This window comes from Aulonocara sp. 'chitande type north' Nkhata Bay, linkage group LG2, assembly GCF_057382095.1.
Source record: "Aulonocara sp. 'chitande type north' Nkhata Bay isolate Kocher_YH1m ecotype deep benthic linkage group LG2, A_spYH_male_GT1.1, whole genome shotgun sequence".
Lineage (NCBI taxonomy): Eukaryota > Metazoa > Chordata > Actinopteri > Cichliformes > Cichlidae > Aulonocara > Aulonocara sp. 'chitande type north' Nkhata Bay.
In genome coordinates, this window is record NC_141345.1 from 9,899,528 (window position 1) to 9,925,570 (window position 26,043).

The window sequence follows — 26,043 nt, forward strand, 5'->3', positions numbered from 1 at the left end:
ACAGCCTGCCTGAGTGCTGCCGCTTCTTCAGTGTTTTTAGCAGGATAACAAAGCCCCGTGTCTCAAAGCTCAGACTGGTTTCTATAACATGACCATGAGTTCACTGCACCCAGACGGCCTCACAGTCACAGATCTCAGCTGTGTAATGATGTCACAATGACGTCATAAAAACCCGGACCAAAATCCTCGAGGCTGAGCTCAGACACCCTTCAGAGGAAGCTCACTTCAGCCCTGTTATATCTTTCTGATGAGCGTGTGTTGCAAAAGTAGATGATGATTAAAACTTGAAATATTTATACCTGTTACAGTCACAAAGACACATTTGCAAACTCTTTGATGCTTTTTCACAGGAAGAGGCAGCGTACCTTAATTTTTTAGGACATGCCCGAAGCCCATCTGAGTAATTGCGACTCCAGCGAGGAATAAAAAGAGTTTTCACTTCAAGAAACATAAGTCTGCTTGAGGAGGGACTCCATCCAGAGATGAGCAAAAGTCTAAACATCTCCTTGCGATTCAATTACAAACTTTTGTCGGAGGGGGTGGATGTGTCCTCGGTAAACTGCTCTTTTAGATTGTACGGGAAATGGTTAGAATTTCCTCAGAAAATAAATGGATTACTTGAGCCTCTGGGAGTCACTGTGAGAGCAATCAAACTGGTCGGCCAGGTGGAGAAAGGATGCACAACCTCACAGTTACTGGTTCAATTTACCGTGGCTAATGGTCGTTTGAAATTACAAAGGTAGAAGGTAACAGAAGCCATCACTGCAGCTCCTCCTCCCCGTGGGCGAGTGGGGACTCATTTAATCTCGGGGGGGGGTCTCGGAGCTGCAGGGGCTGTAATCAATTTGGACTGACATGATTATTTCTTTTTATTCAACCACGAAAGCTTCTTTGAGCCATGACTGAGTTACAGACGGAGAAAGCACGATGTGATAAATGAAGTAAAAGTTGTCCGTCTCTCTGCCGCCATGCTACGTCACTGCCACTTTGCTTCAGTTGCAGGGAAACAATTACTTCCTGTTAATGAGAAGCTTTACAGTGTCTGCATCACAGAGAACTGCAGGAGTCACAGAGAGAGCCCTCTCCGTTTAGAAATCACTGAGATTCAGACAAGCACCGGCAGCGAGACAACGTGCTCTCGAGGTAAACAACACCTTCCCCATGCTCTCCGTCCTCAGGTAGACCATCGCCACGTGAATGTCCGTGACCCTGTCGGACGTTTTAGGAGCACTTTGTCTCCCTCGTGGCTCAGACACAACATGAAGGCAGCGCGACAGCTCTTCCTGCGTCTGACACTCAGGGCTCCCTGAAGTCATCACAAACACTTGTTTACTTCTTTAAATGCTATAATCTCACTGCAAACACTCACTGCCTAATTTATCCTGCCATGATGCTCTCAATATTTTCCATTCTGCTCCTTTTTCTACTGACTTAATGCCGGCAATTGCACCCACACCCGTGGTTAAAATATCGCTGTAACTACAGGAAACGCCAGAAGAAGAAAAGCCCAAACGAGCGTGACGCTGGAAGCTGCACGCACATGCTCCTCTTTGTGTTTCTCTCTCGTCTTTCTCTCAAACAGCTGCTGACTTCAGTTATCGGCGTCTGTGACAGTGAACAGGTGAAGAAGAAACGTCCAGCGGTGTGTGCGGTGCTCTGTGCAGCTTTGATGAAGAGCTTGACCCGATTAAAACAGACTTGTTGGAAACATACACCTGAGTGTTTGCTCTAAGCGCAGAGTTGGCCTCGAGCAGCCGCTGGATTTCCTGCCAGAGCAGTTTAATAAGCATCAACCCGGCTGGTTACAGCGAGTGCACGGAGGCGTTCGCCCGCAGCTGCAAACACGACAGTTGTGGGAAACCACTGCTCTGTGGCGTGCAGCTGTGAGGGAGGGGATGATGGATGCGGCTCCATGTATAAATGTGAGCTCTAAGAAGTTCAGTTCAGTTCATTTTTATTTCAAACATATACATTCACCAACATTTTATAATATCATCCCATGCAGTTGTTTGAAAAGGAAAAGTGATGAATCTCAGACAACAGCAGCGGGCAGCAGCGAGAGGAGAGGGAAACGCTCTGATGCGGTCTCACATGATTCCCTCCTGTTCTAAAAGCAGCAGCAGGTTTAACACAGAAACTGTGATTTTAAACTTAACAATCCAGATGTGACACAAGTGCAGACCAGCAGATCAGCAACAGTGCAGTTTATACACAGTGTCCTACAATCTGATCACAGACACTGAGGACCCTCCTCTTCAGCTCCGTCCTTTTCTCCATTAACTCGTCACCTTCTCGAGGTGCTAGCCTCAGGGCGGGACTGAAACTTCAGCTTCAGACACAACTGAAAACAAGCATGACAAACAGGAAAGAAATTCTCACACACACACACACACACACACACACACACACACACACACACACACACACACACACCTCTGTCCTGCCCGGCAAACACAACCTCCGTTAACTGTTATGAGTGAGAGGGCGCCTGACACAGACGCAGAGAGCTGGGGAACCTGCCAAAGCTACCTGTAATCACACTGAAGTGGACTTCCTGTTCACTTGGCTAATCAAAGTGGCCTTTCATGTTCCTTTTTCGTGCAGCACCGGGGTTCTCTCCCAGGCCCACCATGAGTGGCTTTGACACACAGCAGGGGAAAAATCATGGTGTCTAACTCATTTAGATTCACCACAACAAACAGCAAAAATGCCACATTTTGCTCGTATTTCCTGACTGTAGCTCAGGTGGTAGAGCAGGTCAGCTATTAACCGGAAGGTTGGTGGTTCGATCCCAGGCTCCAAGGCCCAAATATCCTTGGGCAAGATACTAACCCCATGTTGCTGTCCGATGCACCCATTGGAGTGTGAATGTGTATAATGTTAGACAGTAAGCACTTCACAGTTTAGAAAAAGTGAATGGGTGTGATTGGGTGAATGAATTAGTTGTATAAAAGCGCTTTGAGTGCTCAGATAGAGTAGAAAAGCGCCATGTAAGTACCAGTGCATTTACTATTCAAGCAAAGACCTTTAAAAAGGCTGAAAAAAATAAAACCAAGTGAAACAGATTCATCACCCCACTCTCTGTAAAACTGACAGACGTGAAAGGAACTTTTACAACATACCTTCCACAGTCAGTAATTTATGCTTTCATCCATCAACTACCGCAGAGATTCTGAGCTGTTCCCAGACCAGCAGAGAGTCTACCACAGGCCTGTTACCAGAAACCAGATGCTGAACCATCAAACATGGCTGTGCACCGCCTGCACGTCAGAGTCCCTCCCCTGCCTCAGATGCTGTAGTGAGCCACCCTAATGAGGAAATTCATTTCAGCCAATTCTAATCCCAGTCTTACTCTTCAGCCTCTACCCAGACCCCTAACCCCAACCCCACAGGTGTGGACTCTGTTGGTTCATCTCAGCAGATAGATAAAGTGTCTGCATCATTGCAGACGCCGGGGCAAACCCTCCCATCGCTCATGGATACAATAGGATCCCTCCACCTGCCTCACACACCCGGAACAGAAAAGATTTTTACTGACTAACCCAAGTACTTCATTTGTTTCACTACAGCCTTCACACTCTGCAAAGCCATGCAATGGGCCCTTTAGCAGGCCTCCGGGCCACATGTATGACACCCCTTATACAGAGTACAACAGGCGATGGGGAGGGAAAACAACCAACACGTGTGGGGTGCCCGAGACGCTGACTGGCTGACCGTCGACGTGCTTATCTGCAGGAAAAACACATCCACTGCATTTTAATCTAACTCCCTGGACAGAAGCATGAGAAGTGGAGGAGAGGAGGGTGGAAGTGTAGGAGGATGGAGTTGCAGGGCAAGCCTGACCTTCCCCACCCAGCAGGAGGTCTGTGCTAAAGACAGAAATCCTCAGGCTGACCTCTCTACTTGCAGCCCAGCTCTGCTTGCTGTGTCTCTTTTAGCTCAGAGAGCCGATGGTTTGGTTAAAATGTGCGACGTGCAGAATCATTTCTCATGTGTGACCTTTAGGGTCGATTATCAGGTGAAACCTATATTCTCCGATCTCACAGTGGGAGCTCGGTGATGCAGTGATGCAGCTCTATATGGTCAAAAGCATGTGGACGCCTGACCACATGCAGCTTCCATGATTTGGAAAAACAAATGCAAGGAATAGTTTGGGTTAGTGGATAAGTGCTGTGAGCAGGTAGAGTTACACCCCACACTTCCAGAAACAAGCGGAAAGACTCAACGCTTGTGCCGCTCGCTAAAACAAAGTGCTTCCCTTTGGCAGCAACCGGACGCGGTTCACCGTGATATGAAAACCGTTTTACCGTTCATGTCAGCCAACAGGAGGAGGAGAGGGAGGGGTCACCTGATAGCTGGAGTTGAGCGTGACTCAGTCATGCAGTGTGAAGTGGATTTTTCACTGATGTTTAAATATTTATCGGTTTCTCATCTTTGCATAAACTGTATGTGTATTAATGCCGCTTCCTGCATGCTGTGAATAAACCAGCGTGACCTCTCATTTATAGCCCGGCTTGTCTTTTTCCCTGCGGTGGTCTGAAATGTTTCGGCCCAGCAGCACCAGAGACAGGTTGGGTCCTGTCTCAGAGATCGGTGATGATGTGAGGGTGAACACTCTCTGCAAAGAGACGCTGACTGGACTGCCCAAAGCGCTGACCTCAACCCCTTCCAGCACATTTGGGATAAGCTGGAACCCTCCTGGCCTTATCGTCCCGCATCAGGATCTGAGTAATGCTCTTGAGGCCACGTGGGAACACATGCCTGCAGCCGGGTCCCCAAATCTGCTGCACAGCCCGGAGCCAGACGAGTTTAATGCCAGTGTGGCTCTCAGCCATGGACTGCACCTCATTTCCAATTTATCTGAATTTAATTGAGTTAGAAAATTCTCCTTTCACATGGAAGTAATGAAAAAGGACATTTCCATTTCATTTTAAATTCAGTTAATTAACCTCTGAAGACACTTTCACTGCTTTTCCTCTCCACGTGACTACGTTACTTCCTCTAAAAATACACGCTGCTCCATGTCAGATCTTTGACTCAGTTTGTCAGAGTCACAGGTGAGCCGAAACAGGCGCAGGAAGCAAAGGCCAGAGGAATCCGTAAAAGGTGAACGTGTGCACACATCATGTTTGTGAAAGGGTAAAAATACGACAGCCGGCAACACGCAGCACAAAGTCCCAGCTGCACACCACCTCTGTGCCACAGCGCTGTAAGAAACAACAAAGAGAAGAAGAAGAGAAAGCTCACGCGACGTCCACACGTCCTCTCTCGTTCCCATCAACAGCACATGCTAGCTGCTCAGCTGCAGCCTGTGGCAAAGTGACTCAGACAAAGGAAGCACGCTCAGCGCCACGGCGAGTCTCGGCACACACGGCCACGCGGTGAGGGTTAACGAGGAAGCTGGGACTGTTAATGAAGAGGGAAGGTCTGCTTCTGTCACAGCCACACACACACACACACACAGCTTTTAACACTGATGCTTCAAGTTTAACCATTCATCTGGTCCAGTCTGACATGATTGAGACCCAGGAACTGCTGACTGCTGTCAAACATAAGGCCCGGAGGCCAGAACTGGCAAGGCAAAAGAGTCCAATCTGGCTCACAGCATGGCTTTGGAATACATGACAAAGGGCGTAAACTTTGGACTTTTATTTGCCTCCGAAATAAAAACTACACCGGAGTAACTGAGCACGAAAAAGTTTTTGTTTTTAAAAGGAACAGAGATGAGATGTAAACAAACAAAAATCTTGTGTTTTACTTTTTAAATAAAGTTTTCTGCATACGTATTTCTTACAGTTGTGCAGTTCCTGCAGCCGCGGTTCTTCATCATGTAGAAAGTCATGCTTTTTCTGAGACTCTGACAGAAGGGGCGGTTATAGCGCTCGCTCCTCGAGGCTACAGTCCAAATGAAGTGAGCCGGTCTGGCTTACTGAGGATCAGAGTGGACTCTAATGGCTCATTGTGGGAAACAAGTTCCTGCTCAAGGTTAATAAACTAAGCTTCGGTGCAGTCGTTTAAAGAGCCCGCGACCTCTGAAGCGTTTCTACACTATTTAGAACCTCGTATTATTAAAGAAGATGTTTTGTTGCTTTGCAGACGACACTCACAGCTTCTTCCTCAGACTTCAGACATGTTAGAAACCTGTTTTAAGAATGAAAAGTGGAAGCTGAAGCTTACAGTGGTATGTGACGCAGCAGAGTGCCGATGCACATCTTCATCTCCAGTCCCAAAGCAGAGGCTCTTCTTCTCATGTTTGTGGCTTTTTGGCATTTCTAATGTGATCAAACGGCAACAAACGAGATGTGGCCTTCAGGTAATCAATGTGAGACACAGCAACATAACAGCATCGACTGTAAGGAACACGGCCAAGTCGTGTAGCATTCCCACCGCTGCCACTCAGAGGCTGGCTGATCCCCAGCAGCAGTTGCAGCTACGCTGAGTTCCTGCGCTTTCCCGCCATCGCTCTACTAAATTAGAATAGAGTGCTCACTTCAAAAGAAATCTGCCTGCGCTGAAATGAACTGACCTTTCGTGCAGGAGTGCAAGTCAGAGTGACGCTCAGCAGAGTGAGAGGGAGAGTTTGCTCAAGGCCGTCCACTTTTAACTCTAATCTGCCCGAGAGCTCACACGGAAGCACGCGAGACTTGGCTGGCCAGCAGCTCTTAGAGCGCCAAACACATTTGGCACATCAGTCAAAATCACTTCCTGTGACATTTTCCATCTTTGACCGATCACACTGCAGACAGATGGCTGCAAATGTAAAAACAGCAAAGAGCGAGCGTTTTGAAGACTGAGACGCAAGTCTGAAGGTGACTCATCTCTGCTCTCCTCGAGTATCAAAATTTAAGGCCGACTTTCTTTGTTTTCAAACCGTTTAAACCACTTTAGAAGAGCAATGCAGCACCTCTGTATAATCACACACTACACACATCAGTCACTAAAATACAGAATACAGCAGGAGACAGTCTCAGAGGCATCCTCAGAGCATCTACAGACAACAGCGTGCTGCCCCAGTCTCATCTCGTATTTACATTCAAAAGCTAAAGTAATCTCCTGCTCACACATGTGCACGCAGTAGCAGCACCGTCCCTGCTGCAGTCCCTCCTCCTTTATCACAGCATCCAGCAGAGAATCTCACCGGACGCTCGAGTGTTTTGATTTCTCCTCCTGTTGCTGAGCGTGGCCACACTCATAGGACAAACGAGCTGCAGACAGCCGGTGCGTGCGCACGCCTTTATTAGCTTATCGGGATGTGTGTGCAGAAACCGACAGAGCGAGGCAAATTCCATCTGCATAATTCAATCAGAGGCAATGAAGTAAATGAAGATCAACAGTGAGGCGTCATTCATGTGGAGAGCAGCGAGGATGACCTGAGAGCAGGAAACTGTATTCATCTTAAACAATCCGATAAAGCGCCCACGTTACAAAGACCTGAGGATCCTCCCATGACCAGCGTTTCCATCAAATTAACATCTCCACATGTGACGCCTCTACAGACAGTGAAGCCTGCTGGATTTATGAGTTACCTGCTGCACTACAGCAGTGATGTTCGTGGATTCTCCATGTGCCGTTCTTCCAGATGTTTAAGTTTCTCTAACAGCAAGCAGGAAGCTCATCTCAGCTGTCACGCATTTTCATTATTTTTTAAATAATGGAGCCTTTTAATGATTCTCTCCCATCATTACAGGAGATGATCATACAACAGGTCAGAGGTCCATTTTTACCTGATACCAGGATCACCTTCTACCCCGATTCCTCCTGGGTACAGTTCTGCAGTACTTTTAGAGTCACCTTTAGAGTCCGTGTGGAGAGCACACCTGAGCATCACACTTTTTTTAACATAACAGACCCAAGAGGGCTCAGTCTTATTGTTGGATGCAGAAACTGTATTTATTGATTACTTTAATGGCTGTTATAAATATGAAAATGATCAGTCTGTACTTCAGTGAAGATTCATCATCATCCAGTGTCCTGATCCTAACCTTGAAGCTGGCAGATGTTGAGCAGCTGATGGAGGAGACCAACAATAAACAGCTGGTAGTTGACGTTAACTACCAGTTAAGCAGCAGGGAGAGAAAGTCTGTTTCTGTGCTTCCAGTCTGTAAGGTCTGTGAAAGGATAAATACACCCCCACTTTCAAGAACTACTCTGCCTTTAATGTAAATATAATGATCCCTCAATAGGTGGAAGTGTGCCCCCTGCTGACTTCAGCGTGACTCAGCAGCGGTGCACACAATCAGGCACGAGCCTGCAACACAGAGAATGAGCGGTCATGGCCAGATGAGAATCGATTGCAATTGGAGGACTACTGTAGCTATAAATAGCCTGGCGGGGCTATTACGGGGAACTGTTGGCTACTGCTGGAAACCCGGAGGAGGGAGAGGATCAGGCGAGGGAACGCATGTGAGACACGTGGCTTCGTTGTCCCTTCACTCGTCACCTCAGAGGGAGACCAGACAGGATGTGTTTATCAGCTAAAGCTGCACCCACAGTTGGTCAGTGCTAAGAATCATCCAATCATAATCCTAAAACAGGCACTCAGATGTCCTGGGCGGTACCGTAACCTTAGAGCAGCCATATTATTGGTCAGATAATGTCATTAAAAGCACAAACGCGTGTCCCAGATGTCCAGTCCAGGGACTCCAGTTAGCTGAGGTGAAGCCTAGCAGACAGCTAGCAACTACAGCCACCTGTGGTGCCATCCACCTGTCAGTCAAAGAGGCCCTGTACAGCTGTTGTGAGGGTGAAATTATCTACAGAGACCAAAACAGTCTGTACCAGCCTGTAAGCATGTTTCTTTTAACACGGGAGTCTATGGGGAGTGGCTCATTGCTGCCTCTGCTGGACACCAGAGGAACTGCAGCCAAACTTTTCCTTGTGAACATTTTTAGATTTTTATTTAGTCCAGGAGTTAAAACAACAACAACAACAACAACACAAAAGATCCAGAGCTCAGTCTCAGTGAGCTCCTTGTGTGCAGGTTCATTCACACAACAAGTACAAATGAGTCTTTTTCATGTATGTCTGCTGTTTTTTAAATCCTCTCTAATTCATTAGAAACACAAACAGGGATGTTCCAGGTACTGTGGACTCTCTGCATCTGTGGAAGTACCTGGAACTGATTAGCCACATAGGGGCTCGAGTCAATAGTTCCACAGGAACCAGAACCAAGTCCAGGTAATCAGCTGAAACGACTGTTACTGACGGGATTAAAGAGCAAAACTCAGCAGCAGCGACCTTCTAATGGGACGCTTCTGTTACTATGTCTAAGAGTAAATTACTCTGCTGCCCCTTTTAGCTCCGCTTTAGATAAAAGCACAAAGACAAGAGAGGAGCAGATTGTACACGTGCTGTTTGCCTCATTACGGCTTGTTAAAGAGCCTCATTTGTCAGCGGGGCCTTGGCTGTGGTGCAGACTCAGTTTTCTTTGCAGAAATAAGCCTAATAAAAATACAATAAAGGAGGCGCCTCACAGAAGTACACTCAGGAGCAGCCACACCGCTCGCTCTGCTCTCCTGCGTCAGTACACACCACTAACACGGGCCGGATTGCTGATGGCAACTCCAAAAGCAGACCTTTCATCTGCTGTTAAAGATACACGACAATTTCACATCAACCTAAAGCCATGCTGCTCTGTGAAGCTCTGCAGTCTGAAGACTACAGAGAACAGAATCAAAGAGGTTGAACACAGAAACAAGCATTCCCACACCAGACCCAGGATGCTCCTCCTGCCTGGATTGGCTCGCCCAGAGTCATCCTGGTCTGATACCTCCTGGGGGAAGAGCTCAGAGGAAGACCTCGCAACCCCAGATGGGGTTTGGTGACAGTCACGACAGTTAAACGGTGAGAAAGGGAAAGTACCAAACTGCTTATAACAGATCGGGGTCTTTGGTCTGGGTTTGTTCTCTAAAGAACAAACGCAGAAATTAGATTTCTTTAAATTGATTCCCTGCACAAGCAGTAGCTGAGATGATGCTGAAAGTGTTTAAAAACCACGACTCTGCTCAGAGCTCACATTAGAAACGCATGAAGGAAAATCTGAGCAGAGGAGTGGAAATCAGCCCATGCTGTGACTCAATGTGCAGAATAAACATACAGCGGATATAGTGGTGGGTCGTGTGATTAGGTAGAGGAAGGGTCCATAGGGGGTCCATGACCCTCTTGGGGACACCTCAAATCTGGGAGTTTCCACCAATTGTCCAGATGCTTTTCTTTCCAAGCTTCTTGGATGACAATGACCTGGATGAGTGAGAACCTTCACGAACATACAGCAGACACTTTAACCCACATGTCTGAGAATTGATGCATAAATAACAGTAAGAGGACGAGTTTCTTTGTAAATCCCGTGACAGCATAAAGTCGATCGTGCGTGCTGACACGCGTGCCATTTATATTCATACATAAGAAGGCTCGGCTCTCTGTCTGAAACACGTTGCAGTTGAGCCTGACATCGTGTGCAGATTTAACAGCCCGCCGCCCGACACACCGCAGACCCGCTCGTACTTACACGTGAAGATGACCATGAAAGCACGCAGCAGTAGGTCGATGGCGGTGTCCCACTGATCTGGCACGCAAGCTACCATGGATGGTATGAGGATTTCTGCTGGGACATAGAACTGCAGGGCGAAGGTGATGAAGATCCCGAAGCAGTACAGGAGCTTCACGACCTGGTACATCCTGGAAAATGGGGAGGAAGGAGTGGAAGGAGTCAAGTAATGTGTGGAAAAATGTGACCTATCCCGCTTATTTTTACTCCTAGATTCTCCTAGAGTAGCTTTGCATGACTCATAGTTCAAAATAATGCTATGTTTTAAACAAGCCATTTCGCCTCCCCACTCTTTGAGTGAAGTTTCTTCTGATTGGCTGCCACTCACCTACAGACAGTTTAAAGAGCAGGTAGGTGGAGCTGGAGAGGATTTCCACTCTCACCAAGGCAGAGAAAAACCCTTTGAGGTTGAGTGTTTATTTCCTCAGTGTCCGGCTGGAGAGAGGGGGTAGCTTGTGTGCCCCTGAGCCAGATAAGAGCCATAAAACTGATTTAAAACCTGATGCAGCTGTCACTCTGATCTCAGCATGCTCTGCACTTTTGGAGACTCAGTCAATCCACCACCGCTAGAGCTTGTGGAGCATGTGAGCACAGAGCCAGGAAACTGAAGGAGAAACCAGTAACAGCAGCTCTCACCTGGACTTACTAAAGTAATGTAAACACATTCAGATCCATGGCTTCCTGATTCATTCATCATGCAGTGTCCGCAGGTTTCCTGATGCAAATACAACAAGCTGTGGATGTGAAGCATCAGCTCTGAGTATCTATCTATTAGGGGTGCAACAATACACAAAATTCACGGTTCAGTTCGGTTCGATACTTTGGTGTCATGGTTCGATATTTTTTCGATACAAAAAAAAAAAAAAAAAAAAAAAAAAAGTTCATGCCTTTTTAATTTGTCATTTATTAAAATTATAAATATATATTTTAACTCAAATGTACAGTTTTTAAATTTAATGCTGCTGTTACAACAAAGTAATAAAAAAAATAAATATATCTGATTGAGGAATCACTCATCTTTGGAAAAGAGAGTTTATTACAGAGAAATGTCTCTTTCCAAAATAAAAGCTATACTATACGCTTCTTCTGGGCTATATTCTCAGCAGCATATTAAACATATCAGGCACCCATAAGGAGAATCATGTGCTAACGGCTGTCTAAATAACTCGGGTAAAGTTTGTAGCATGCGTGCCTGTTGTTTTTGTCTGCTTCCACTTGTCTTTGCACTAGGATGATGTCGGAGTAAATGTGCACGGCCAACACGTTAACGAGCTAACTGCGCTAACACACTAGTTCCCACCAATGTAATTGAGCATTGCGTGGCACATCCAACATGCGGTTTTACTTTAGTCCATGATGCGCTTACCTTCAGGGTCATACGTCACATGAAAACCAAAATAGTTCCAAACGCCAGATCTGAATGAGGGTGGGGGAGGTTCAATTTGCCATGTTGCAAGGAGAGCTTAACTTCTGTCTCGCTAGCTTGCCCTGCGTTCAGTGAATCTGCGTTCGACTACTCCGCCTAGGCTGCACTGTCGAGCGCAGATCCACTGAGCACTCAACACAGACAGCATCATCAGAAGGAAAGTTGAAAGTTGAACACTCCAGCTGGCTGGAGTGTTCACACACACATCTTCAACCTTTCCCTCTCTCTGTCTGTAGTCCCAGCCTGCTTCAAAATGGCCACCATCGTCCCTGTACCCAAATCCTCCACCATCTCCTCATTGAACGACTGGCGACCTGTAGCCCTGACCCCCATCGTAAGCAAATGCTTCGAGAAGCTGGTCAGGGACTTCATCTGCTCTGCACTACCCGACTCACTGGACCCTCTACAGTTTGCATACCGCCACAACAGGTCCACTGATGATGCCATAGCCCTGACACGACACACTGCCCTGTCACACCTGGAGAAGAGAGACACGTATGTGAGAATGCTGTTTGTAGATTACAGCTCAGCATTCAATACCATCGTTCCCTCGAAGCTGGACAGGAAACTGCAGGATCTAGGACTGAGCAGCTCCCTCTGCAGCTGGATCCTTAGCTTCCTGTCTGACAGACGCCAGGTGGTCAGACTGGGCAGCATCACCTCATCCCCCATCACACTGAACACTGGTGCTCCACAGGGGTGTGTACTGAGCCCTCTCCTGTACTCACTCTACACCTACGAGTGCACAGCCACTAACAGCTCCAACATCATTGTGAAGTTTGCGGACGACACTACAGTGGTGGGTCTTATCACCAACGGTGATGAGACGGCTTACAGGGAGGAGGTCAGCGCCCTGACCCACTGGTGTCAAGACAACCATCTCACCCTCAACGTCGCAAAGACAAAGGAGTTGATAGTGGACTTCCGGAGGTGCAGAGAAGTACACACCCCCATCACCATCAACGGCGCTGCTGTGGAGAGAGTGAGCAGCTTCCGGTTCCTTGGAGTACATCTGGCTGAAGATCTTACGTGGTCAGTACACACAAACAAAACAGTGAAGGCGGCGCAGCAGCGCCTCTTCTTTCTCAGGAGACTGAAAAGAGTCGGCATGAGCCCCCGCATCCTCAGGACCTTCTATCACTGTGCCATTGAGAGCATCCTCACTGGATGCATCACCACCTGGTATGGCAACAGCACCGCCTACAACTGCAAAGCTCTCCAGCGAGTAGTGCGGTGCTCTGAACGGATAATTGGAGGTGAGCTTCCCTCCCTCCAAGACATCTACAGGAAGCGGTGCCTGAGGAAAGCGGGGAGGATCATCAAGGACTCCAGTCACCCCAGCCATAAACTGTTCAGACTACTTCCATCAGGAAGGAGGTTCTGCAGCATCCGGTCCCGTACCAGCAGACTGAGAGACAGCTTTTTCCATCAGGCCATCAGACTGCTGAACACTTCATAGACACCTCAGCTTCACTACTGGAACTTCAACATTATGCACTCCACACTGTATATAAATGCCACTTGTTTTGCACATATTCAACTCTGTATATTTTATATATTATTATTATTATTTTTTTTACTATTTAATTTGTAAAAATGTGTGTACACACACACACACACACACACACACACACACAGGAAAATATTTAGTATACACATCCAGAAATGCATACACTATTATATATTGTACATATATTTATTAGTTTCAGGTTGGCCATTCTTGTATTTTGCTCGTTTGTGTTGTTGTGTTTGCACATCTCTGTTGCTTGTGGGGCTCGCACACAAGAATTTCACTCGCATGTGCTGTGCCAGTGTGCCTGCACATGTGATGTGACAATAAAAGTGATTTGATTTGATTTTGATTTGATAAAATAAATTAAAAAAAATTTTATTGTTCGATACATATGCGTACCGAACCGAAAGCACTGTATCGAACGGTTCAATATTGATACGAGTATCGTTGCACCCCTACTATCTATGGGTCTAAAACACAGTAAAACAGGTTTTAATATTTTAATGAGACACTGGGTCCCAATCCTGCCACCTTTCTTCTAAACAATGAAGATTTAAGTCTCTTTGCTCTTCGGCACATCACATCTGCTGAGTCTGGACGTACCACACTGTGCTTCAGTTTAGTTTAGGAGGTTTGGACTTGTGTATTGAGACGCACCTGCACCACAAACACACACAATAGTTTGTGTTCCTGGAGGTTTGAGGCAGTGACACACAGTGTTGGGGAGTAACGGAATACATGTACCGCCGTTACGTATTTAAAATACAAAATATGAGTAACTGTATTCCGTTACAGTTACCATTTAAAAAGGTGGTATTCAGAATACAGTTACTTTGTTGAAATAAATGGATTACACTGCGGTACTCTCCTGTTTCATATTGTGGTGGGTCAGGACTGTTTGGGTTTTGTTTGACAGCTACGTGCTGTTGTTCCAGGCGGCAGCGTTACGGTTGCCATGGTTACAGGGCGACGCTCTCTCTCTGCGACTGTGTGTTTCCTGGGTGAGAGAGCGCCTTTTCGTTGTTGTTGTTGTTGTTGTGCTAAGCTAATAGGCAGAATGCTACAAGCATAGCTCTAAAGAATGTAGCATCATGGGCAGTGTCTGTGAGCGCGAGGAGGGAGAAAAAGGGGAGTGGAAAGGTACAAGTTGTCATCGAGGAAAAACGGGAGCTGGAAGCATGTAAATATAATAATAACCACTTCAGCCAAGAAGAGTGCCTGACGAGCCCAGTTGTAAGTAAGCTATTAAGACTCGACTGTACACCGTGTTCATGTTTTCCTCCGAAAACAATAAGTTCCGTTGGAGCAGCCTTTCGACACCTCTCTCTGTGTCTCGCAAGAAAAGTTGACCCACACAACAAAGTAAAGCTATTTTTCGGCTACGAGCTGACACGGACCCCGCCGTATTAGTCTGAGGTCCCTTTACTACAGTTCGGAGTCGCGGACCTTCAGTAATAGTAATAAAATCACACAGCAATAGTACATTCACGTTGTTGTAAAAAGCATGATAATATATTAAGTAATCCAAAGTATTCAGAATACGTTACTGTCATTGAGTAACGTAACGGAATACGTTACAGAATACATTTTGGGGCATGTATTCTGTATTCTGTAATGGAATACATTTTAAAAGTAACCTTCCCAACACTGGTGACACAACAGGAGGAGATGTGCTTGGGTGGAGTCATCTGAGTGCACAGCTGACTCCACCCATCCTGTGGTGTCTTATGTGATTCTCTGAGTGCTGTAGGACATTAACCAGCACAAATGTTTTTAAACATGCCGACTCGACTCGATTTCTAATCCTGAGCGTTGTGGCGGTATCTCACCAGCAGTTAGGTAGGTTCAGTGTGATGCTGCCGCCGATGTGCTCTCCAAAGCACATGTATCCTATGGTTCCCAGGCTGATGTAGAGGAAGGTGACGATGCCCATGCCCAAATAGAGAACCTGGGTGAACCTCTGTGGCCTCTGCATCTTGTTCTCCAGGGGCAGAACCTGCAGAGAGAAACGCTGTTAGCGGGACATTTCAGTGACACGTGAAGGCTCAGTGGTGTCTGCTCACACTGATGCCCTGAAAGCTCGCCTTCGCCAGGAAGCTTTGCTTTTTTATAAACCAGATTTAACTGAATTAAATGGAGCTTTTGGAAAATGTAGCTTATCAGCCAGGCTTCATCATTATAAAGACAAGCTTCTCTGCATGGACAGGAAAAAGGCCAACTCTGAAACACACGTGTCTGCAGGGCAGATGTTAGCGAGAGTCATACGATGCTTTGAAAAATGTCAAAATGAGGCAAATGTTCTTAAATAAACATCAATAAAGTGAAATAATAACATATCAATAATGTATCTGTAATGAGTAATTGTGACATTAACACTGGGTTACACACCGTGTGTGCTTCAATGGTCACCGGTGAGCGGCGGTGGACTTTAAACGCTCTGAAATCGGACGACTGATTTTGACTCACGTTGTGCTTCATACTGTGAATACCTTCCAGCTCTGAGCGTACACAAGAGTGGGTGCAAATCTGGCACTTTAAAAAAAAAAATATATATATATATATATATTTTTTGGCCTTTTTCTGTCTTCGACAGATACAGAGAAGACTGACCGGAAAGCGGAGGGAAACATGCGGCAAAGGGCCGCGGGTTGGACTCGAACCCGAGCCGGCCGCTCTCAGTCATGCGGCATATGGTCGCCAAATATGGCACTTTTTAATTCAAATATGACAGTATTAGAAAATGACTGTGAAGGAGTCACAGCATGAAGGTGAGCCTGGCCTATGTAGCTAACAGGAGACCTTTCATATGTTGACACGAGCCCTCAAAGTTTACCCAGAATGCACTTTATTACTCTGACAGGTGACTCACACTGACACTCGCAGCTGCACAGATTCCAGATCTGTGACACGTGATATCTGCTGCACTGATGAAGACACGATTTTAAAAAATGATTAAAAAGCACCGTCTCTTTGTGCTATATGGGCCTGTAAATCTGAAAATATTTATAGTGATGTCAAAGTTTGTATACCTGCATTAATTGCACAGTCAACAGTCTTATCACATCTGAGCTTTTATCTTTTATCTTTTAATGTATCGTTTTAAAAACTTGGAACTGCAGTGAACTGTGTTCGATCATCTTGAAATATTGCTTTGAATTGTTTAGGTGAACACGGGGATTTTGACAGTAAAATCATTCACAGACTTTACATTCCACACTCTGTTATTAAAAATGGTCAGTGGGACGTGCTGGTGTAATCCCCCTCTTTCTGGACCCCTGCTGCTCTCCTATCTCCAGCCCCCCCCCCACAGCAGCGTGATGCATGATGCCTCATTTGCATAAAGAAATCCAACGGTAATGCAGGGGGAGATAACAGTGCCGTTTATAATCCACGTAATCGAGGCACACAGGTGTTTCACATTGATACAGTCATAAAGTTTTCGGCAGCACATGCGTGCATGTGTTACCATCAGCCACTCACTCACCACTCCAATGCCTTCGAAGGCAAAGATGGCCGTTCCGAAGAAGAGAGGGTAGTCTTTAGCTCTGCCAACTTTTGGGAGGTCAGTGGGGTTTGAGATGTTCTGTAGAGAAACAAAACAAAATAGATCCACAGCCAGTTAGAGCTGTTCTTCAACTAATCGCATCCTCGCTACTCTTAACATGATTAGCCGAGAAAAAGCTGCACAATGAAAATGAACTGCTGCAGACTTAAAAATTACAGATGGAGTGAGGTGTTAAATGTTATCTGCACGACAGCCCTGTTCTTCACAACAATACAAATAAGAGAGCATCCGCTCAAAGAGCTCCACGCAAGCAGCTCGGCCAGCTGTGTCAGACACATGCCATTATTTCTGTATCTTTTGGCTCTTATTTTGAAAATTCAAACTCTGGTCTGGGACATGAATGATTCTTTCTCTACTGCGAGATGGAGGGTCACCTAAGCACTAAATGTACTACCTGTGCATGATTTATTATAAAGCATGTGTCTGTGTGCAGGTATCTGCAGAGGAGCACCGAGTTAACCTTCTGTCTGCAAACTTTGACTGGATGATGCATTTCATTAAAAAAGGTCAGCAGGATGAGCCCGAACCCTGAAAACTATCTGAAGTGATTAAAAAAAGTACATTATTATTATTATCATCATCATCATCATCATCATCATCCTGGTGTTCAAATCAGAGCTCATGCCGAGAGGAGAAGTCCCACCGAGCAGCAGAAGATCCAGATTGTTTTCAAAGCTGCTAGTGGCCTTTATGCTCTGCTTATCCCCAAATGTGCTGCTCAGATGATCCATCAGCCACAGTCATCTCACAGGCTGCACGCACAACCTTCTCCACCACGCGCTGCTGCAGGGAGCTCTTACTTATCCAGGTAACAAACAAGCTTCTGCTCAATGTCACAACTTAATGAGACCACAGAGGGTGAAAAACGAGGCTACAACCTTGACTGAAGGCAATCGAATCAGAGAGAAACCTGCGGCTCACCGTGAGTGAGTAGTAGTAGATCAGGAACAAACTAGCCGTCATGGCCACATTGGCCCCCAGAGAGAACGGGGCCAGGCACTTCAGGTTGCGGATAAAGACCAGCAGGATGATGGCAGGCAGGAAGCAGAGCATGTATAGGCGGGAGTCAAAGCTCGGGACCAGGACCTGGGTCTGGTTGGTGTAGTTCGTCTGGCAGCTGATGGTGGTGGCGTTGGCAGCTTCTACCACCTGGTGAAGGCAGGTCAGATAAAGAGAGGATGATGCTCATTCTGCTGAAAAGGTCTTAAACACCAAAGGAGTGATTACAACCCAGGACTGGATAGAGATCGTCTGCAGGCTCAAACCAATCAGAGCTAGAGCTCGGGCAGTGTGTGCAGGTTTTCTGAGACATAAAAATCATACGAAATTCTCTCTGTGGAAATAAATAACAGAGCAAATATCATGTGTCTTTCAAAGTAAGAGCATGGGGCTTGTCCACCTGGAAATGGAATGTGTTGTGTTCTCCGAAGGTTGAAAACTGTGGATATTTCAGATCTGTGTTTATGTCATGTTTCTGCTCAGCTCTTCAACACACGGCTCTGTATTTACTGAGCCGAGTCAGTCTGAATCTCTGAGTAAAATCACCGCCCACCAGATGTTTGACTGCTGCTTCAGCAAAAATGAGCGGACACAAAATACATGCAGGCAGGCGGCACCCCCTAGTGGCTAAAAACTGAACTACACAAACTGAGCCTGTCTTGATCGCCATCATTTCCATCACCTCACACACTCCCTGCTGAAATAAGTGATCGTCTGATTTTCCTCCATATCAGTGTGTTTCATGGTATTCTATTCTCTCAGTAAAGACAAAACCACAGGAGTATGAACCGAACATAATTAAATATTTACTCATGCAAACATCCATAAAATTATTAGATCATGTGTTTACTCTACAGTCAGTCTGTCTGCACTTTCTTTAAACTGAGGCAGGTGGATGAAGCTCAGCGTGCCTCCTCACGCTTGGCCTGATAGGACAGATTACTTCTGGAGAACATTTTCAGGTTTTCCATGAGTGCAAAACTTTGCAAAAATTTGTTGTAACATGGCACAGCCTTCTGGGTGGCTGACCTGCATGCAGGGGTTTGATCTGGAGTTATTACAGCTTTCCATTTTTTTATTTGAATGTATCTTTAAATCTTTCATTTTCACTTTAGTTTAGCTTCTAGGATACTTTTAAAGTTTCACTTTTAGTTTTTATAACTTTCAGAGTCAGTCTTGTTTTTTTTTTTATGAAGAAATGATCCGTACTGATTTATGAAGTTCAGATCAGTTAAACAAAACGAAAACATCTGTGAGGTCACTGAGGTCACACTGGCTGCAGCTCTGTGGTTATCAGCCCAATAAACACCACAGGTGAAAATCACATGGTACAAAAACACCTCACTCTGTAACGCTGACAGGGACAATTAAACTGTGTCCGTGAGTGCATCTGTGAGTTTGTGAATGTCGGTGTGTCTGTCGGTGAGTCTGTGAGTGCATCTGATTATGTGAGTGTGTTGACCTGCTTGACGTTGTCACTGAGGAAGACGAAGTAGACACAGCAGAAGCCCAGCTGTGTGATGATGAGGAACAGGTTGACGGTCCGCCTGGGCGAGACGATGAAACAGTTAAAACACAGAACAGGACGACGTCTCTCTGATCACATCTTTAATTCTTTGAGGTTCACAGGTCTGAAAGAATTTCCTTTCCTTTAAAAAATTTACGTTTTTTGTTATTTGTTTTTTTCTTATGCCTGTGGGACTAAATCTGACATCTTTACATGTTTTACATATTAAAATTAATTTGTTTTCTTGACGTGTCTAAAGAAACACCGAGCAGAACAGGTGAGCGTGTTTCTTACTTTCCCCACTGTGAATGTCGCCTCAGCCACGGCACGTTTTCCATCCCGTACTGCACAGCCTCGCCGTAGGTCAGAGATGGTCGGTTCATCCTGCGGGGGGGGGGGGGGGGGGGGGGGGGCATCCAGGTGTCAGTCAGTTTCAGCTGACATGAAGCTAAATAACCAAACTGAAAATAACCAGCACAGAAAAGTCGCCCTCTGCTGGACATAAAGGTATCCAGGTTTAAAGTACTGGCTTCAAGCCTGGACAAGCCATGTCCATCTTTAATATACAGTTTATAAGTTCACTGCAGTAAACACCGCCTGGACACAAGCTTAAGCTCCAAAGCTTGTGTGAACAAAGCAGTTCATCTGGTGTCCAGCAGAGGCAGCAGTGAGCCAGCTCCCACATGTTTACAGACCGACACAGACACTGGTTTAGTCTCTATAGATGATTTATAACTCAGCTGCTTAAATTGCATTAAGGCTTAAAGCTTGCACGATCAGGAGCGTGGCCTCTCTGACTGACAGGTGGATGGTGACACAGGCAGCTGTAGCTGCTAGCTGTCTGCTAGTGTCACCAGAACTGGACTTCTGGACGTGTTTGTGCTGTTGGAGGCTTTTGGAGCATTTTAATGATATCATTTGACCCATAACATGGCTTCTGCGAGGTTACTGTAGTAACAGAGCAGCTCACAGATACCCTGACTTTGGGACATTTCAGGAGCCCAGAAGCACACGAAATGAGCTAAAAAATGATAAAGCCTGCAGAAACCCTCTGAAGTAAAAACAGATAAACGTTATATATGAAGAGTTAAAAACAATAAAATCCTTAGTAAGGCTTGAACACAGGTGCACATGCCCAACGAGTTGACAAAGAAATAAGAAAATGAAGTTTAGTTTTAACCCTTATTGGGTAACTGCGGTTCTTCCATATCTATGACAGAATCAGAGAAGTGACGACTGACTCGGCAAAAATTAAACCTCTAAAAACAGGAAGGGCCGCAACCACTTCTGTGTCTCCTCAGCTGATGCGTGACGGTGCAGAGGTGTCCGTTCACACTCGCGATCTCCTTGATCCTTTTAATCCCAGCTAATGGATCGCTGTGTGAACTGGGCAAAGGGCGGGCGAGGGGTGGATGGGCAGGTTCACAGTCACAGGTAGTACACTAATTAAAGTCTAATAGTGACTGCACTAATCTGCTGAGCTGCCACGTGTCACCAGCTGTAAAACAGATAAGCCCCGGTACTCTGGGTTTTCGGCCACATGGCTTCACTTATGTAATCCCACTAAAACTGAACCGATGTGGCGATCGCCACGGAGAGGTGGGGCTGATCACAGGTCACGGTGACAGTGTTTGGTAATGTCTGTGACAGCTGATGAGCCTCAAGCAGGAACAACAGCAAACACAACGAAGCCGCTGCAGAGCAAACATGCAAGGACGAGTGTGGTTTTAGTGCAAAGGAGATTAAAATGAGCTGCTGCAAAGGCATGAAGGACTCAGTTCAAACAGAAAGACTCAAAGCAACGAGGACTCGAGCACAGCTTACAGAAACCCAGCCTGACCTCTACAGTTAGTTAAAAATAATAAAATAAAACGTGCAGCTCAGAGACATCGTAAAACAGACAGGATTCATCATCAGCACTGGATTCACTGGATCTGTGCATCAACATACAGCTGATTTCTCAGCAGAGCCACAGACTCAGACCGTTTTGTTCTCATGATACAAGCGTCACATGACACCGGCCCACAAACCCAGTTTAATTTGCTCTTGTGCCTCATGCTACCTCATCTATAAATGAGGTATCTCCAAAAAAAAACTTTCAAAATAAAAGCTGAAATGTGTGTTTTACTGCATTATTGTGGAAAGTAGAAATCAGTGATTTAGTGATCATTAAAATCTGTTCAGAATCAATTAGGATTCATCTCTTAAGTCTTGACACACTGCCGGTCACACATTAGCTGCTGCAAACATCAGGTGAGTGCGTCAATCGGGCTGGTAGTTATTTTACAGTCTGCTGCTTCCAGGCGTGTGTGCAGTGAAAGAAAAACAGCATTTTCCTGACATTTTACATCTCATTTGAACAAAGAGCAAAGAGCCGCTCTGCTCCAACGTAAAGTTATACCGAAGTGACGCACTTATCCTCTCAGCCACGTCCAAACACAGGGACCTTACAGTCTTCCTGCTGAGCCTCCAGCTACTTGCGACCGTGGCTCAGGGGGTTGGGAATCGCATCTGTCACCGGAAGGTCACCGGTAGAGCAGGGCGATATGGCCAAAAATATTTATCACGATATATATTTGAAAATTTGCGATAACGATATAACCGACGATATAATTGATGCGAGACAAAATACAACTCCACAACATTACTAGCGCAAAAAGACAACCTTCCATTTATTTTCACTTAAACAAGAAGCTGGTTTTTATGTACATTAAAGCTTTATAAAAATGTAACAGTGCAAATGCAAATTCCTTGCTGAAAGTTTAACCAAAAGGCATTTCCAGTAGAAATGGGCTGACATATCCTGAGCATAACCATGTATAATATCCACTGAAGTTAAAAAGAGGTGCTTTGCAACATTAAACTGCAGTGTGCAGTACGCATTTTTCGGACCATAAGGTGCACGGGATTATAAGGCACATTAAGCGAAACAAAGCAGTCAGATAAATCAAACTTTATTAAACTCATTCTTCTTGCTTCCTCCACTTCTGTACCATTGATTCATTAATGTTGAATTCTCTGGCAGCTGCTCTATTCCCATGTTGTTGCAGTATATTAATGACTAACCTCGTATTGTGGATGGATTATCTCAGTTGTTCTCCTGACTGAAGTTTGGTCCGTTTACAGCATCCTGCCATGCGATTGCATTTGTCTCTAACCATGAGGAACCTTAACGTTAACTTTTATAAGTGGAAAAGTGTTAGTGTTCGTCCTCCAGCTTCACTGTTTATGTTATGCTAACATAGCTGTGTCGCTAGCGATCACGTAGCACATCATTATATACCAGCTAGCCCAACTTCAGTAACCCTACAAACGTCACTGCTGTTTAGTTTCCTGTCTTCGTTTATGTTGGAAGTGATAGCAGAGCTGTACGTTTGATTTTTTTCAGAAATCTCTCAGTCAGAACATGCAATATCATGCTTAGGTAACTAGCGAAACTAGCGAGCTAACTTCCGCTAGCTTCCTGCTAACTTCTAACTCCGTTAAATGTAATAACTTTTGTTTTCATGGATGCCTGGAAGTTAAGCTTTATAGTTACACCTGGTAAAGCAGCAATGCTGATCGTTTTATTAAAGATGAAAGAATTTAGACAGTTTTTAACTCTAAGTGATGCTGCAGTGTTGTTTGACCTGAAGTATACGGAGTTTAGGACCCAGATTACTCCCAGATTTAAGAGCATCTTAGTCCGACAAATACCACAATAACAACGGCCGCTTGCATGTTCTGCAAAAAAATGTGCTTTGTTGTGTATCTGACGGACAAACACCAAACCAGTTCCACATCACGGAAGTTGCACCATTTTTACAAACCAATTCTGGTTCATCAGGGCTTTGGAGCGTGATGTCACGGGGGTGGGCGTGGAAAGGATTTTGGCCCGATCCGCCATTTTGGGGGTCTAAGTAAGAAGCGAAAGCATAGCCATGGTTCGTACTTGCTGTGCGGTCGGCTGCAATGTTCGATCTTACGACCGGCACGGGAATAAGTTTGGATTGTCTTTTTATGCTTTCCCAACCTGGAAGCAACATGAAGGAGCTCATGTATCGGATATTACCAAACGAAGGCGTCTAGCCTGGATAGCAGCCATGAGACGAGCTGATATCAAGTTCTGTTAGGTCTCCAGATATCAGTTGGTGTGCTCAAGACATTTTCATTCCGGTAAGTTCTAAATATGTTCACATCACACTTTATAGCTGAATAATATCATCGTTGGTGGTCTCAGAAGTTATAGAAATTGCGATCAAACATAGAATGGAGTGACTTGATTGGTTGATGTAAAGACAATAAATGAAATGAGACAGGAAGGACACAAATTGGCGTTAATAATTTACCCGATTATCAATGTGTTAACTTGCATGTACTTTACAATTATGGGCATATAATATGATAACGATATTTTAGCAGTTAAATGATAAATGTGTAACATTAATTATGGTGGGGGGTGAAAAATGGCTATTTCACTCGGTGCACTCCAGCTGACTTTGACGACGTACTCAGAGTTTGGCGGCTTGAAAATAGCCAAATCTTGCACCCAGCCATTTGTAAATTGGATGTGCGCCTCCAGTGACTTGTAATTACGAAACTGGTTCGCTGTGTAAGCGCTTACTCCACAAACAAGATACGTGAAGATATCGGGGTAGGACAGTGGCGGTAAGTCGTCTGGGTCTTTACTCCACTGCCGTATTTCAAATGGGTCCAGATTTGCGATGCACTCTATTTTTTTTCAAGTACCGCTGCTTCGCCTCTGGACGCAATCGGTCTCTATACCGTCCGTTTTCTTTTGAGCTGCTTTTAAGCATGTTTCTTGTCGTCGTCGTTCCAACACAGTGTGTTTGTTTTGATTCGTAGACCCCGAAAATGGAGCTGCGTTCCCACAATGCATTGCGGCGTGACGTCAACTCCAAAGCCCTTCTGTTTCACTCAACAATCGGCCATGTGCGTATGAAAACAAAGGCACTGCGCGTTTTACTCCCATTCTATCGCGATATTTCATTTTCCTATCGTTGCCTAACATTATACCGGTATTACCGTGAACGGTATAATATGGCCCAGCCCTAGTCACCGGTTCGATCCCTGGGCTCTCTGTCCTGGTCGTTGTGTCCTTGGGCAAGACACTTTACCCTACTGCCTACTGGTGTTGGCCAGAGGGGCCGATGGCGCGATATGGCAGCCTCGCTTCTGTCAGTCTGCCCCAGGGCAGCTGTGGCTACAACTGTAGCTGCCTCCACCAGTGTGTGAATGTGAGAGTGAATGAATAGTGGTATTGTAAAGCGCTTTGGGTGCCTTAAAAAGCGCTATATAAATCCAATCCATTATTATTATTATTATTATTATTACTTTGAGAAACATTAAAAAAAAAAAAAGAAGCTTTTATTCTGTGTATTATGTGTTCCCATCCGATCCCTGTATCGAGTGTTTGCGTTAGATGAAGAACAGGAGTGAGCTTTTATCTGAATGTGTGTGGGCTGAGGCTGTGTGGATTACGGAGGACGACGGGATGTGAGGAAATCAAACCAGATGATTGTGTTTTTGAGGGCTGAAGAGCGAGAATCGAGATACTCACTTTGCACTGAGGTGGTGGGAACACATCACCAGCAGCTTCATGCAGTGAACCGCGATGATGCCCATGACCAGAAGACTGATGGGTCCGAGCTGCACACAAACACAGACCGAGTTTGTGTGGCGTTTAAAGGCTCAGACTAATTCTGTGTCATGTGACCTTTGCAGGTATGCTTACCACCAGCCCTGCATTCTTGACAGCCAGAGGCAGACCCAGCAGGCCTGTACCAATATTCCCTTTGAGCAGGTGGATCAGAGTCTGGAAAAAACTGCAGCATGAAAAATGAAGTTAGAATCAGACCAGCCAGATCTGCACGTCCTGCATTGGTGTTACGTTCTAAGTCTAGGTGTGTCCTGAACGCAACAAAAATTTGCCCACCACACTCCACCCAAAACAAGAACCCAAACAATAGTATCTTTTAAAATGCTAAGCAGCCATTTATTTGCTTCAGCAGTGAGCAGTGCCAAAAATAACAAACAAAACTCCCTAATGGTCCCTACGCTTTCCTACACAAAATGAAAAACCAAACAAAAGACAATTCACTTACCTAACTCGCTACATGAAAAACAGGAGAAAACTTAATCAACAAAAATGGCGTCTCACGCCTACTAGGCTGCTGCAGTGAACAATATATACAAGGTGGAAAAAAAAATACTCAATTGCTACTTTACAAATCTATTTACAGCTATATACAAAACTAAGATACCAACACCACAGTGATCACAACCCATGACAAACTGAAACACAGGGCTTAAATACATAGAGGGAGCAATCAGGGAATGGACAACAGGAGGGAAACACAGCTGGGGCAAATCAGAACTGACGAGACAAGGAAGCGTAAACTGAACACACTGAGATAAGACAGACCTTCAAAGTACCACAGGAAACACATAACAGTCACGCCTAACACAAAACACTGACAACATTGGA

At 45.4% G+C, this 26,043-nt stretch overlaps 1 protein-coding gene across 3 annotated transcripts in view; it reads right to left on the reverse strand.

Annotated features, from left to right (window-relative positions):
• The window catches only part of slc36a1 (solute carrier family 36 member 1), a 39,121-nt gene that overhangs the window by 8,856 nt on the left and 4,222 nt on the right, over positions 1–26,043 (reverse strand). For 2 of the 3 annotated variants that reach the window (XM_086304993.1, XM_086304992.1), the window contains exons 4-11: positions 25,291–25,381; positions 25,117–25,205; positions 19,851–19,940; positions 19,512–19,596; positions 17,972–18,199; positions 16,970–17,068; positions 15,315–15,481; positions 10,508–10,677 (exon numbers count right to left, since the gene is read on the reverse strand). In XM_086304993.1, the coding sequence (XP_086161119.1) occupies positions 10,508–10,677; positions 15,315–15,481; positions 16,970–17,068; positions 17,972–18,199; positions 19,512–19,596; positions 19,851–19,940; positions 25,117–25,205; positions 25,291–25,381 (1,019 nt within the window). The remainder of the gene's footprint in view (positions 1–10,507; positions 10,678–15,314; positions 15,482–16,969; positions 17,069–17,971; positions 18,200–19,511; positions 19,597–19,850; positions 19,941–25,116; positions 25,206–25,290; positions 25,382–26,043) is intronic. The other variant, XM_086304994.1, reaches the window with a different exon arrangement.